The sequence below is a fragment of the Macaca fascicularis genome, chromosome 15 (assembly GCF_037993035.2).
Source record: "Macaca fascicularis isolate 582-1 chromosome 15, T2T-MFA8v1.1".
Taxonomy (NCBI): Eukaryota; Metazoa; Chordata; class Mammalia; order Primates; family Cercopithecidae; genus Macaca; species Macaca fascicularis.
In genome coordinates this window covers 37411548-37426749 of record NC_088389.1, presented here as the reverse complement: position 1 = coordinate 37426749, position 15202 = coordinate 37411548, and the positions used below count along the sequence as shown (strand labels likewise).

Here is a 15202-nt window from a genome sequence, read left to right as displayed (position 1 = left end):
AGCCTGGCACAGTGGCGTACATTTAAAAATGTTTATTAAATGGATGAACTCTGAGGAAAACCAGAAGGGGACCTATGTGTTGCCAGCCCCCAACTAAATGCAACTCTTGATGGTTAGGTATCAATCATCTGAGACTAGAATAGGACGAATCATGAGTTTCCACTTTAAATCCAAAGTATCTCAGCCCCCTCCTTAATATGCATGCTGACTCTAAAATTAGCTTTAGATGCCAAGAGCATTTCCTATAAGCATCCCACAGAAAGTTCAGACTACCACTACACAGAGATCATGCATTCATAACTCAGGCCAAATGAAAAATTTCAGTGACTCATAAAGACCTGAAAGGGAGACACTGAGAACAGTGTGGCCATTTCAATTCCGGCTGCAGAATTTGCTCTTGAAAATGCTACAATAAAAAATATTAATGCCATAAAAACCTAATAGCAGCCAAAGGACTAGAGTCATAAAGAAAAAAAACATAAATCCTAAAACATGTTGGCATAGAAGGCTCTCCCTCACCTTCAAGAAAAACAGGATTTAGGTCACCAAAAACACATCTGAACAAGGGAAACTTGAATCACATGGCAGAGGGAAAAAAAAATAAGAGTAATTATAACAGTAACAGTAAGAAAAGGAAGAAGCAGCGATGGCAAACACATAGAACGTACTCCATGCTTTGCAAATATTCACTCATTCAATCCTCCTAACAACCCTATGAAGTAGGTACTGTTATCATGCCCATTGTTAAAATGAGGGAAGTACAGAGAGGTTAAGTGACCGGCCACAAGGCACCCAGGAGATGTGGACAAATAAGCAGCCTGGCTCCAGAAGCCATGGGCCTCAGGCAGCACAGACTGCCTCTGAGAACAATTTTGCCATGTCACATCCCTGGGCCTCAGTTTCTGCTATATATAATAAAGAGGGTTGTGTTCAATTCTGGGATTCCTTTCCGTTCAATAAGCAGATAAAAGACGTGAAATCAAAATTCTAATATCCTGTGAAATTTTCCAATTTAGAAATAAAATGTAAAGCAGTACCCTTCAAAAATGAAATAAGCATCTTGCAGAGCCGCTTTAATATTAAAGTAACATATACAAAGAGCTTAGCACTTAAAGTGCCCAGCTCAGAGCAAGAGCTCAATAAACAGTAGCTGTTATTACTCTTACGATAAAACAGGAACAACCATTTAATAGTAGAGCATATTTTAATTATACACGATGTAGAATAATCAAATCTCATTCGTTTGAGGCCCCAGACCCCACAGCATAGATCGAGTTGTACAGCTGAAATTATAACAACTCAAAGCTCAGAAATTACTTGTTTCCATTAGAGATCTGACAAGTCATTTCTTCAATTGGTCACTGGTGGTTTGCAGATAACTATTAGCAGTAATGAGTATTCTAAATTAAATCCAGAGACAGCACCGCTCTGTTCTGTAAAGACAACTGGGGAGAGAGAAACATAATTGTGGAATGTCCTTCTCTCTATGTCCTCCATCTTCTCTCCGATAAATATCTCTTGTGTCTTGCATAGTATGGATTTCATTTGCTTACAAATGAAGAAGGGTCTAATTCTTCCCATGATAAATGAGAGCACTGAACAGGTAACTTGTTAAAGAGAATTGGAATTGGGAAAATAACCTTATTTTCCTGTTACTTGACAACAAACCCCCTCTGCTAATAAATGAAAGACACAATGCTGGAAGACATTAGGCATTGAAGCCAAATCTATCACCAAGTAATCCATTCTCAGAAAAAAAACTACACAGTACTGGGTACAGGTTACTCACATTTCATTCAAGAGCAACAAAGATAAAAGTTTACAAAATGCAAGGGGAGGCACAATGCAGTGGAAAGAATAATGGCTTTGGAATTAATAAAAACCTGGATTCAAATTCCAACTCTGACACTTATCTATTATATGACCATAAACAAGTCTCTCCTAGTCTTAAGATTCCTTATCTGTAAAATGGGAATAATACAAAATATCTCAAAGGTTGCAGTGAGCATCAAACAGAGGACCATAAATAACATGCCTTAGAGTAACAGTAAGGCCCTTGACAAATGTCAGCTCCCCTCACCTGTGCAACATGGACACATCCTCACCTTTAGGACACCAGAAAGACACCAAACTAGAAAACCAAAGTTGAAAACTAAAAGTTTCACCCCAAGTTGAAAACTGCTGATCCCATCAGAACCTATATTTGGCCCTTGTATAACGGGCTGACTGCATGTGGACGTAAAAGTCTCACAGAGGATGTCCATGAGACATGGCACCTCTCCTACCTCTGGCATCACCGAACTTAGATCTCAAGAAACACAGCTTTCCTGGGTCTGGCTGGACAGGGGCAGCAGACATGATTCGTTGGGGACAGTAATTTGGTATTTCCACTTACATTTTCAAAGTCCTTCATGTTCCGTGCTCGGGTGGGAGACACTGTTTCTTCTGACACATTTGAGAGCACTGTAAAAAGGTAAAATAGAGGAAAACGTCACAGCATGCAAACTGCCCAAGGTTCCTATTGAGGAATAGAGCCCAGAGAGGAAAACAACATGAACTGCTTCCATAGTGCACGCGGCTGGTACCTGCTGTCTGTTGTGATTTACTGATTTTAGTCCAGGGAAAGCTCTAAACCATTAATTTACAAATTACTTAAACTAACCCCAAAGTAACAATGCGCACATCAGAGGATGAACACAGCAAACACGTCAGGCATTTTGCAAAGCAGACTGTCCTGATATGTAGTTCCTTATTTCGTGAAATTACTTTACTGAACAGAGTGTCATCTTCTCATGTCAGTAATTACAACAAAGCACGTCTAACTGACTTGACAGCAGGGTTGGCAAACTTTTTCTTAAAATGCCAGACAATATTTTAGGCGTTGTGGGCCATACGCAAAGCCTAAAATCTGTCACAACTACTCAAATCCTGTTGTCACATAAAAACAGCCACAAACAATCCAGAAACAAAGTGGTTGTGTTCTAATAAAAGTTTATTTTCAAAAGCAAGCAGTGGACCGGAAATTGCTGACCTGCTTTAAAGACTGTGCCAACAACCAAACCTCTCCGCAGCGTCTTTAACTGAACAAACATGTATTCCACACCTACTCGGTGCCAAGCCCCATCCTGTGTGCTGAGGAAACAATGGTGAAGGAGACACAATCCTGCACCCAAGAGGTTCCCTATCGAGTGGGCAGGATGGAGACCTAAACTAACTGTTATCAGGCTGAATACCCGTGGCACTTTGTAGGTGTTCAGTAAATGTGTGCTGAGAGAATAAGTTTATTCTTCCAAAATATATGCACTGAGAGCCCACTTTCTGCTAGGCCCCTTTCTAGATGTGGAAACATCAGGAAATAAAACAAACAAATGCAGCTGAGAGTCTAAAGGGAGGAAACACAATAAACAAAACGAAAGGACAACGGCATAATATGTTAAAAGGTGATAAATGCTATGGAGAAAAAAAAAGTAGGTAAGGATAGGAAATAGGAGGCATGGGGTGAGGACTGCCATTTTAAGTAAGGTGGTTAAGGAAGGTCTCACTGAGAAGGTGACATATGGGCAGACTTGAAGAGAAAGGACCAGTTACCTGGGGGAGAATTCTCCACATTCAGAGAGAAGCCTGAGGTGGAAGTATGGTCCCCAGTGGGTCTGTGGAACAGTCAAGAGGCCAATAATCTGGAGCTCAATAAACAAAGGGGTACAGCAGGAGAGGAGGTGAGACAGGTAAACAAGGACAGACTGTATACAGTTTTTAGACTCTTCTAAGGACTCTGAGTTGCTGCTGGAAGATTTGGAGCTAAGGAGTAAGATGATTCGACTTAGGTTTCTACAGGCTCCCTCTGGCTGCCTGTCTGAGAACAGACTGTAAGGGGCTTAGGAGAGAAACAGGGAAACCAGTTAGGAGAATATTGGGATAATCTAGGCCTCAGATCATGGTGGTTTGGAGTAGGATGGAAGGAGTATAGGCGGCTGAGAACTAGTCTGATTCTGATACTTTAAAAGTAGCCAACAGGAATAAATGAAATGAGAGGAGACAAAGTGAAATACACAATGCTGAGAGAGGAAAGTACACCTTAGTCAGCCTGGGGAGAGCCAAAAAGGGTGGTGAGCTTTGAGCTGAGTCTTAAAGAGGGTGCAAGCAGGAACTGGGCAGATGAGGAACAAAAGGAAGGAGAGACAGCCCAGGCAAAAGCACAGAGGTGGGAGTGGGGATGGTGTTCAGAAACCACTTAGCAGAAAAGAGGCTAAGGAATGGGCAGGGCAGACTGTGAAGGGCACACTGGTTTGTTTTCCTGTTCCTCAAATGGGCCATGCCCTCACCTGTCTGGGATGCTCATCCCCTCCTTTTTCCTTACCTACAACCGACTTATTCAGGTCTCTGCTCCAATATCAATTTCTTGTGAAACTCTAGCCTGACTCACCTCCACACCAGAGGAAATCTCCGTTTAATCCCCTCTCACAGCACTTGATACGTCTTTGCTCCTGACACTGATCATATGATTTCTCATAAGTGTTTGTCTGTCTTCTCAGCTTAAGTGTAAACACGTTTGAGGTTGAATTCTAGCACTGAGCCCAGAGTTGGGCATGAAACAGATGTATACTATCGGCTAAATTAAGAAATAAGCCAGCCAGGCACGGTGGCTCATGCCTGTAATCCCAGCACTTTGGGAGGCCAAGGCAAGCACATCGCCTGAGGTCAGGAGTTCGAGACCAGCCTGGCCAACATGGTGAACTCCGTGTCTACTAAAAATACAAAAATTAACTGGGCGTGGTGGCACATGCCTGTAATCCCAGCTACTCAGGAGGCTGAGGCAGGAGAATTGCTTGAATCCACGAGGCGGAGATTGCAGTGAGCTGAGATGGCACCACTGCACTCCAGCCTGGGCAACAGAGCGAGACTCCATCTCACATCAGACTTGTTAGATTTTGCATTTAAAGTAAAAGTTGCCAATGAGTGCAGTGGCTCATGCCTATAATCCCAGCACTTTGGGAAGCTGAGGCAGGTGGATCGCTTGAGTCCAGGAATTCAAGACCAGCCTGGGCAACATGGCAAAACCATCCTACAAAAAATACAAAAATTAGCTGGATGTCTTGGTGCACGCCTGTAGTCCCAGATACTAGGGAGACTGAGATAGGAGAATCGCCTGAGTCCAAGAGGTCAAGGTTGCAGTGTGCGTGATCGCACCTCTGCACTCCCATCCTGGGTGACAGGGCAAGACCCTGTCTCAAAAAAATGAAAAGTAAAAATAAAGTAAAAGTTAACAGGTTCCTGAGGAAAACATGAGGGTGCCCTGTAAGTTAAGGGATTTTCCAGAAATAAACCTTGGGACTCTTTTCCTGTCTGCTCCAAAATCTCCTTCCTTTTGCACTTATCTCAGCACTGTGGAAAAGAGAAAAAAATACACAAGTCAAAATATCTTAGAGATATTTTACAAAAACTAGCACTACCCACAGAGTTGCTTAAGCATTCACTTTCTTCAGAAATAAAAACTATGAAGAATGCTTAGCTAGATCCAAACTGCAAAGTCTCCTCATAATCCAGCTTAAACACAATACGCTACTTGTTTACTCAGTGCCGTCTCCTGTGGTCTAACCAGCTATTTGTCTCCAAAGGGCAGGCCCGTGTAGGAATGCTGGGCCTCAGCCGGCAAACAGGATCCAACAGCCTGCCAGGAAGGTCTTGGCACGCTAGAGTCCAGATGGCAGCTCTCCTGGGCCTCCAGCCACCGGCCTAGCCGCCAATTCAATGTCCAGCCTCCATGCAGTTGTTCAGTTCAGCAAACGCTCACTAAGTCCCTATAGGTTTAGTAGCAACAAATGAAACTCATGAAGTATGGCCAAAAGGACAGCAATTCCTCTAGTCCAGTGTTTATGAAAGGAGGTGGAGAGCAAATCAATACATACAAAAAATACTCAGCACCTACTGTATGCCAATCCAGGGAAGCCTCTGGGCCCCAGAGACATGAAAGCTCAAGATGCTCACAGTCTAATGTCTACTTTCCTTGTTCTTTACTCAAGAGAAGGCCTGGTTTTGTGTACTTACCACCATTTCCCAACCTAGCATCAGGGTTGATGCCATCCAGGTCATCTGGTACATTGGGAACAAGACCACTAGGAGAGAACACATGAGATAACAGATGAGCTAATGTTTGAACAACAGAAACTGTTACGACTGTCTGGACTGCACATGACAATCATCCCATGGCCCGGAGGGACGTACACAACTGAGCTACCTATGAGGCATGAAGCACAGAGGTTAAGAACTCAGGCTTTGGGTCTGAGTTCCATCTCCAACACTTGATAGCTGAGTGACCTTCAGTAATGTCATTCATTCAGTCATACATCACGTTCTGTGTGCCAAATATGTGCTACTGGCAGAGGCACTGTGACAAGCACAAGCTACTTATGTTTCTGAGTCTCGCTCTCTTAATCTGGTACATGGGGATACCATGCCCTCCCTGTAAAAATTAAATTAGTTCATGTATATAAACACAAAGCACATAGTAAGTGTTCAATAAATGGCAACTATTATTGTTGTTACTATTTTTTTTTTTTTTTTTTTTTTTGAGACGGAGTCTTGCTCTGCCGCCCAGGCTGGGGTGCAGTGGCCGGATCTCAGCTCACTGCAAGCTCCGCCTCCCAGGTTTACGCCATTCTCCTGCCTCAGCCTCCCGAGTAGCTGGGACTACAGGCGCCCGCCACCTCACCCGGCTACTTTTTTGTATTTTTTAGTAGAGACGGGGTTTCACCGTGTTAGCCAGGATGGTCTCGATCTCCTGACCTCGTGATCCGCCCGTCTCGGCATCCCAAAGTGCTGGGATTACAGGCTTGAGCCACCGCGCCCGGCCTGTTGTTACTATTATCATTATGACCACTAATATGCCTATTACAACCTCTGGGAATCAGACACAAATTCAGATGCTTTAAGAATGTCAAACAATACAAAATTCACTGATCCAAGAAGTTGTCCTGGTTGAATTACATAAATACGTTCAGTGAGGATCTGGAGACATTGACAGAAAACTAACCCATAATAGGAGGTGTGGTGTGACACAAAAGACACTACCCTGGATTCTATTCTAAGCTCTGCCATGTATCTCTCTGAGCCTCACTTTCTTCAACTGTAAAAGGAGAACAGCAGCTACCTCACAGAGTAATTGGCAATTAAACAAGATACAGCAAGGTCCAGTATATTGTGGGTACTCCACAAATGAAAGCAAAATATCATGTCTCCTTGAAACCTACAGTGCTTTACAATTTATAAAAGATTTACCATCATTAGAATTGCCTAACTTCCTGAGGGTACACACATTTTTCAAAGGAAGACTCCAAGGCCCAGACAATTTCACTGTCCTAGCCAGGGTCACATGGCAGTGCAGTAGAGAGCCAGTTCCAGAAGCTCGGTCTTTTACGTCCAACCCCCAAGAATGCTTCCCTATCCCACGCTGTAAACTAGGAGTTGATGGAAACTCAGATTGACTTCTTGGCAGTTTGCTCTTTCCATGCCTCTAAATCCAAATTCATTGTGCTCCTCAGACAATTTTGCCTGACCACCAAACTTTGGAGTTGGAATGTACCTTCAAGATCAAAAACAGGCAAAAAATTGGAAATATCATAAAATTCCAACATCAAGAAAATGATCAAAAAAAAAATGTGTCCAGGTCGGGTACAGTGACTCATGTCTATAATCCCAGTACTTTGGGAGGCCAAGGCCGGTGGATCACTTGAGATCAGGAGTTCAAGACCAGCCTGGCCAATATGGTGAAACCCCATCTCTACTAAAAATACAAAAAGTAGCCGGGCATTATGGCAGGTGCCTGTAATCCTAGCTACTTGAGAGGCTGAGGCAGGAGAATCACTTGAACGCAGGAGGCAGAGGTTGCAGTGAGCTGAGATCACGCCACTGCACTCCAGCCTGGGTGACAGAGTGAGACTCCATCTCAAATAAATAAATAAATAAATAAATAAATAAATAAATAAAAAATGTGTCCCCTATAAAGGCAAATGAAAAAACATAAAGAGAATACGTCCTCAATTATGAAAACCAATATATACAGTACATAAATACTAAAGTCACCTCAAGTCCGTTTTGGAAACAGGTGGGCTATAGATATATAACAAGACAAAGGAAATACACTGAAATATTAAAAGTCATCTTCAGTAGGGAAATGAGAGGTTTTCTTCCTTTTTAATGTTGTATAATTCTCAATTTCCTCCAATAAACATCACTAAAAGGACAAAGTCAATTTTCTAAACTGAATTTTAAAAACTAAAATAAAGTTCAACCATCACCTTTTGCAGACAGTGGTCCAGAAGCCCAAGGTCACACACACCAGGTTATTGGCCAAGCTCGGCCTAAGGTCTGGTCCTACATTCTCAATCTGGGGTTCTCTCCACCAGAGCCATTACATTAACTCCCACTGGCTGAAACTGCCCATGAATAACTCAAGCCAAGATCAATCACAGCTGAAAAGTACCTAGCAAACAAAGCCAACGATTTTGGTCTTAGACGAACTTCCTACAGGCAAACACTGAAGTTTGAAAAATGACATTTGACATCCCAACTCTTAGACAAAACCACTATGTAATGCAGAAATTCTTGCTTGGATCCTGCCAACTTTCCACTTGGGCTTTACCTACCCACTTTTAAAATGCTATGAACCTCTGTCATCTGCACCCTCCAGTCAGTTCCAACCACACCTCCAGCCCCAAGCAGCTCCCACTTTCCATTCTGATCATTCACTTGTAGCCTTACAATTAAGGTTGGGGGCTCAGGGAGACTCACCAGAAATAAAAACAATGTAAGCAAAACAAAAGGGCTCGGATATGATCTTACTCCACAGATGAGAAGACTGAAACCCAGAAATGGGTTAGGAACTTATTTGCTCAAAATCACAAAAGTTACTGGCACAGCCGAGCCCAAAGTCCAGGATCCCAGTGACTTTTCCCCTTGCTAGCCTGTGCGTGGACTGCCCAAAGCTCGTATATAAACGTGACACATGGTGGAGTACCAGTCTCCTCACATGCAAAATAAAGCACAATCTAAGAAACCTGCCTTATATGGAGCACCCATTCCACACAAACACCGCGCTCAGCACAGGACAGGCAGCCTTCCCTTTCATCCTCACCACAGGACTGAAGTCCATTTTCTTTCTTTTTTTTCTTTTTTTTTTTTTTTTTTTTGAGACGGAGTTTCGCTCTCGTTGCCCAGGCTGGAGTGCAATGGCACAATCTCGGCTCACCACAACCTCCGCCTCCCAGGCTCAAGCAATTCTGCCTCAGCCTCCCGAGTAGCTGGGATTACAGGCATGCACCACTACGCCCGGCTAATTTTGTATTTTTAGTAGAGACGGGGTTTCCCCATGTTGAAGCTGGTCTTGAACTTCTGACCTCAGGTGATCCGCCCGCTTTGGCCTCCCAAAGTGCTGGGATTACAGGCATGAGCCACCACGCCCAGCTGAAGTCCATTTTCTAAACTGAATGTTTGAAACTAAAATCAGGTTTAATCCTCACCATAGTCCTTCTGCAGTAGGTGGTGATTTTTAATGTTACCTTTTTTTAAAATTTTCTAACGAGGAAAAACAAAGACCCAAAAGTTAATAGGCTGGAAACTCCAAGCCAGCCTGACTTTAACCCCCTGCCCTGAACCTATACCACCCTGGTACCCCTGACGCCTTCCCTGAGGTTGGAGATAAGGGGTGGTGGTGGTGGTGGTAAGGACCAAATGGACTGAGGCATAAGGTTTCCATCACTCAGCACAGGGCACAGCCATCATAATGACTCTTCTGTTTTGTTTTGGTTTGGTTTTTTGGAGACTCTCACTCTATCGCCCAGACTGGAGTGCAGAGGTGTGATCTCAGCTCACTGCAACCTCTGCCTTCCATATTCAAGCGATTCTCATGCCTCAGCCTCCCAAGTAGCTTGGATTACAGGCACGCACCACCATGCCCAGCTGATTTTTTGTATTTTTAGTAGAGATGGAATTTCACCACGTTGGCCAGGCTGGTCTCGAACTCCTGAGCTCAGGTGACCTGACTGCCTCAGCCTCCCAAAGTGCTAGGATTACAGGCGTGAGCCATCGCGCCCTGCTGTAGCAACTGTCTGTGGACAATTTTTGAGTGATTGAATGGACCTTCCCCTGAGCTCCACCACCACATCCTCCTATCTTGCTCTATTGCTACCAAAAAGGAGTGACCTCTTTCTATGCCTATATATGCCAGCAACAAATGTCCATTCAAACCACAAGACCCAACAGGACTGTCTCCTTGACAAATTGTTTCACGAGAGCCGTGAATGAGACCAGACGTAACATTCAGACGATTACACCAACGAGCTCACTTTTGTCTTTTAACAACCCCTTTTTCATTCTATTTTATTCTTAATTAGAGAAAAATACATAAATTAAAAAAAAAAAAATAAAGATAAGCCTAAAGTTCTCCTTGGCTCCTCCTCACTCCCATCTAGTACCCACCTAAGAGGTAACTGTTATCAAAAAGACCTGTAACTTCCAGATCTTTTTATGTGTTTTTACATAGATAGTTTTAATTTTGCTGCTTAAAAATAAAACACATGCAATCAAACAGTATATATCTTGCTACAACATCCTTCTTCTACTTAATGTTTTCATTAGTAGAGATGTTTTCATGACAAGATGTTTTCTTGACAGTACAAATAGATATGCCTCAAAGTTTTTAACTCCTACAAAGCTTTCTACAGCAGTGTTCTTCAAACTTTACTGACCATGAGCCGCAGAAGAAATATTATTACCCTTCATCCTTGAAATGTTTTCTATTCTGTTCCACTTTTCTAAATCCTGGTTGCAACCTACTAAATTGAATTTCATGAGCTACCAATGGGCCACGGTCTGAAAGATACTTTTGAAAGGATGTGTATTTACCCAATCCCCTACTGATAATAATTCAATTTGTTTCCAAGTTTTTCTTTTACACGCATTGTCATATGAATATCCTTAATAAGGTCCCGTTATGCACAAGCATGAGGATTTCTCTAGAATAGATGACAAGAAGTGGAATTGCTGGGTCAAAATATATTCACATTTTTTAAATGGACAACGGATTTGAATACATATTTCTCCAAAGAAAGTGTACAAATGGCTAAAAGGCACATGGAAAGATGCTCAACACATCAGTAGCCATTAACGTGTAATCAATACCACAATGAGGGCCAGGCGCGGTGGCTCACGCCTGCAATCCCAGCACTTTGGGAGGCCAAGGTGGGCGGATCATCTGAGGTCAAGAGTTTGACACCAGCCTGGCCAACACGGTGAAGCCCCGTCTCCACTAAAAATATACAAATTAGCCAAGCGTGCTGGCATGCGCCTGTAGTCCCAACTACTTGGGAGGCTGAGGCACGAGAATCGCTTAAACCCACGAGGCAGAGGATGTGGTGAGCTGAAATTGCACCACTGCACTCCAGCCTGGGTGAGAGAGTGAGACTCTGTCTCAAAAAAACAAACAAACAAACAAACAAACCACAATGAGATACCTACCATGTCACACCCTAAGGGTATAATCAAAAGGACAATAAAAATATTGGTGAGGGGCAGGCACAGTGGCTTGTGCCTGTAATCCCAGCACTTAGCAAGGCAGAGGCAGGAGGATCACTTGAGTCCAGGAATTTAAGACCAATCTGGGTAACAGAGCAAGACTGTCTCTAAAAAAAATTGAAAAGAAAAGCCTTAAAAAGGAAAGAAATTCTGACACATACTACAACATGCATGAACTTTGAGGACATAATGCTAAATTAAATAAACCGGTCACAAAAGGACAAATAGTGTATTATTCTACTAATATGCGATACTTATAGAGTAGTCACAATCATAGAGACAGGCTGGGTGCAATGGCACATACCTATAATCCCAGCACTTTGCGAGGCCAAGGCAGGCAGAATACTTGAGGCCAGGAGTTCAAGACCAGCCTGGTCAACCTGGTGAAACCCTGTCTCTACTAAAAATACAAAAATTAGCCAGGTGTAGTGGGGCCTGCCTGCAGTCCCAGCCACTAAGTGGATGAGCCGTGAGAATTGCTTGAACCCTGGAGGCGGGAGTTGCAGTGAGCCAAGATCACTCCACTGCATTCCAGCCTGGGCAACAGAGCAAGACCCTGTCTTAGGAAAAAAAAAAAAAATCATAGAGACAGAAAGTAGACTGGTGATTGTCAGAGGCTGGAAGAAGAGGGGAATAGGGAGTTACTGTTTTAACAGGGACAGAGTTTCTGTTTTGCATTTGCAAGATGGAGAGTTACAAAGATAGATAGTGGTGACAGTTCAGCAATAACACAAATAGATTTAATACAATTGAACCATGCTTTAAAATGGTTAAGATGGAATGTATGCAGTATCTAGGTCCTGCAAAGGAGGGAGATGAGGGAAAGGAGAATGTTTGCTGTTCTGTTGAGTAGTTACTCCAGGTCAGACACTGAACTAAACTTTTTAAGATTCATTTTAATCCTTATGCCAACCCTAGGCTTTACACCAACCCCTTTTACAGATGATAAACACTGAGGCTCACGGAGGATGAGTGACTTGCCCCAAATCAAGGGGTTGTTAAGTAGCAGAACTGGGATTGAAACCCAGCTGGGCCTGGGACCCCAAAACCCAAGTGTTTGGCCAACAAGCACTGAAATGAGAATGGCTATCTGAGAGAATAATAATGGAAGTTATGGTAACAGCAATAAGCAGCATTAAAAGTATAAAGCAGCAGACTGTGAAGAGCAGATTTATATTTTAAAAATAGTTCTCAGGCTGGGCATGGTGGCTCACACCTATAATCTCAGCACTTTGGGAGGCCAAGGTGGGCAGATCACGAGATAAGGAGATGGAGACCGTCCTGGCCAACATGGTGAAACCCCGTCTCTACTAAACATACAAAAATTAGCCAGGCATGGTGGTGCACTCCTGTAATCCCAGCTATAGGGGAGGCTGAGGCAAGAGAATTGCTTGAACCCGGGAGGCAGAGGTTGCAGTGAGTCGAGATCGCGCCACTGCACTCCAGCCTGGTGATAGAGCAAGACTCAAATAAATAAATAAATAAATAATAGTTTTCAAACTGTAGTATAAAAAACTATTAGAGGTGCAAAGGACAATACAGGAGAGAAGCCATACTCCAAATATATTGGGGCAGTGGAAGTAAAACAGACAGAAAAGGGCATGATGAAATATCACAGGACCCAATTAGACAGGAACTGCAAAGCATCTTAATCTGTGCCTGATACATGAAGGTTCTCAATAAACAGAAAAACCATTTGTCCAAGTTTACCCAAGATAGGCCCTATGTATGTCTGCTGCCCGGGCATAAATATTAATTATTTTCACTTTTTTTTTTTTTTAAGACAGAGCCTCACTTTGTCACCCAGGCTACAGTGCAGTGGCATGAACACAGCTCACTGCAGCATCAACCTTCCGGGCTCAAGCAATCCTCCTGCCTCAGCCTCCCGAGCGGCTGAGACTACAAGTGCATGCCACCATGCCTGGCTAATTTTTGTATTTTTTGTAGAGATAGGATTTCACCATGTTTCCCAGGCTGATCTCACACTCCTGAGCTCAAGAAATCGGCCCACCTCAGCCTCCCCAAGGACTGGGATTACAGGGGTGAGCCACCGCGCCTGGCCCTTTTCACTCTTAAGTGTCCCAGTTAGCACAATAAATACCATGGTTACCCTTTCAATTAGGATCTGTTGACTAAAAGCAGCAGCTTGTCCCTAGTAGAGCTGGATAAACAGTGCAGGTTCTCAGTCAGGGCTCTCCTCTTCCTTCTTCTACTCACTCTCCAACCAGGAGTCCAGGACAACCACAGGGGCCAGCCCTGAAGCAGTGTAGTGCTCTATTAGGCCTTCCTACCAGACTCCAGCTCAACCAGCAATGGGGACTCCCAGTCTCTTGGGGCAGGTCCATGGGAGGCCACTCTTGGCCATTATTCCCTGATTCATATCACCTTTGATGACAGTAGTAATAATAACACTAATGGCAACACAAGATCATTTTTTAAGTACTGATTATGTGGCAGGCACTACAGGTGCCAAGCTAATGGCTCGACAGGCATCACCTCTTTTAATCCTCACCCCAACTCTATTGGGTAGATATTACTAGCCCATTTTACAGATGGGAAAGCCAGTGAAATCACTTTACCAAGGTCACACAGCTAGTCAGTTTACAGGGCTGGATTTGAATCCAGTTTTGTCCAACTCCAGCCACGGCTCTTAACCATGGCACTCCATTGCCTCCTGGGTGGCCACTATCTGACCCAAAAAGCAAAGTCTGGGCATATCGGCTACACTCTCCATAATGAAAACAAACCCTCAAACCAGAGTGAACCATCAGGTGCCCTCAAGGTCCCTGTTCCGCACCAATCCCCACTAACGGGATACTCCAAGTGGCCCCACCCTGGTCCTACTCTTTCACAAAACCGCTTACTTGTTCTTCAAGCCCTCTACAAAGTACGTGGTGCAATGCTACAGGCAACTGTGGTGCAGATCGTGGCTCCCAGCCCCCCAAAGTGTCAGCTGGTGGGCCCCCCAGAGACCCTCTCCGAAGGAGCCCACCCCACACACTTGCCCCTGGCCAGACACCCTCAAAAGCAAACCTCAAGGCCGCGTTAGCGTGAAACCCCATCAGCTGGAACCCCGGCCCGGTTACCAAGACCACCAATGCCCCGGCCGCACCTGCAGCCGCTGAGCGTCCCAAGGAGGGTGACGTCCTCTTCCAACACCGAGTCCATCATGGATACAGAGGTGGTGGCGGTGTTGGTGTCAGTGGCGGCGGCGCCACTAGTACCCCCCGCGGTAGCGACCCGCCGAGCTCCCAGGGTCCCCGCCCCCTCCACCCCAGCGCTTGTTCAGACTCTGGCGGCGCCGCTGGAATTCAAACCACAGACGCCGCCATCTTTCCCGGCGCTTCTTCCTACGGAAACGAGGCGGGGTCACCGAGGCGCACGCAGTGAAGCCGACCGGCTGGCGCCAGAGGACGGGCAGGGAAGCGGGGGTAGGTGCCATCTTAACTAAGGGCACAGCGTCCGTGTTTTTGCCAGCAAAACTAAGAGAAAAAAAAGGCCGGCTGTCATTTTTTGTGAGGGCACTTAAGACGAGGCGAGGGCGGGTGCCATCTTTGTTGAGGGCCAAAGCCGGCCCTAGTCCGTTAATTTACGCGGGAGATGGGAATGAATACAGCCCCTTAGGCATCCTCAA

At 44.5% G+C, this 15202-nt stretch overlaps 1 protein-coding gene across 12 annotated transcripts in view; it reads right to left on the bottom strand.

Moving 5' to 3' along the window:
* Window positions 1-14928, bottom strand: part of CDK5RAP2 (CDK5 regulatory subunit associated protein 2) — a 190831-nt gene extending 175903 nt beyond the window's left edge. For all 12 annotated transcript variants that reach the window (XM_074016695.1, XM_005580931.3, XM_065530143.1 and 9 more), the window contains exons 1-3: window positions 14681-14928; window positions 6046-6113; window positions 2396-2463 (exon numbers count right to left, since the gene is read on the bottom strand). Coding sequence is in view for 11 of the 12 variants with exons in the window: in XM_005580931.3 (XP_005580988.3) it covers window positions 2396-2463; window positions 6046-6113; window positions 14681-14739 (195 nt within the window). In the remaining variant the exon portion in view is untranslated. The remainder of the gene's footprint in view (window positions 1-2395; window positions 2464-6045; window positions 6114-14680) is intronic.
* Between the last annotated feature and the right edge of the window lie 274 nt (window positions 14929-15202).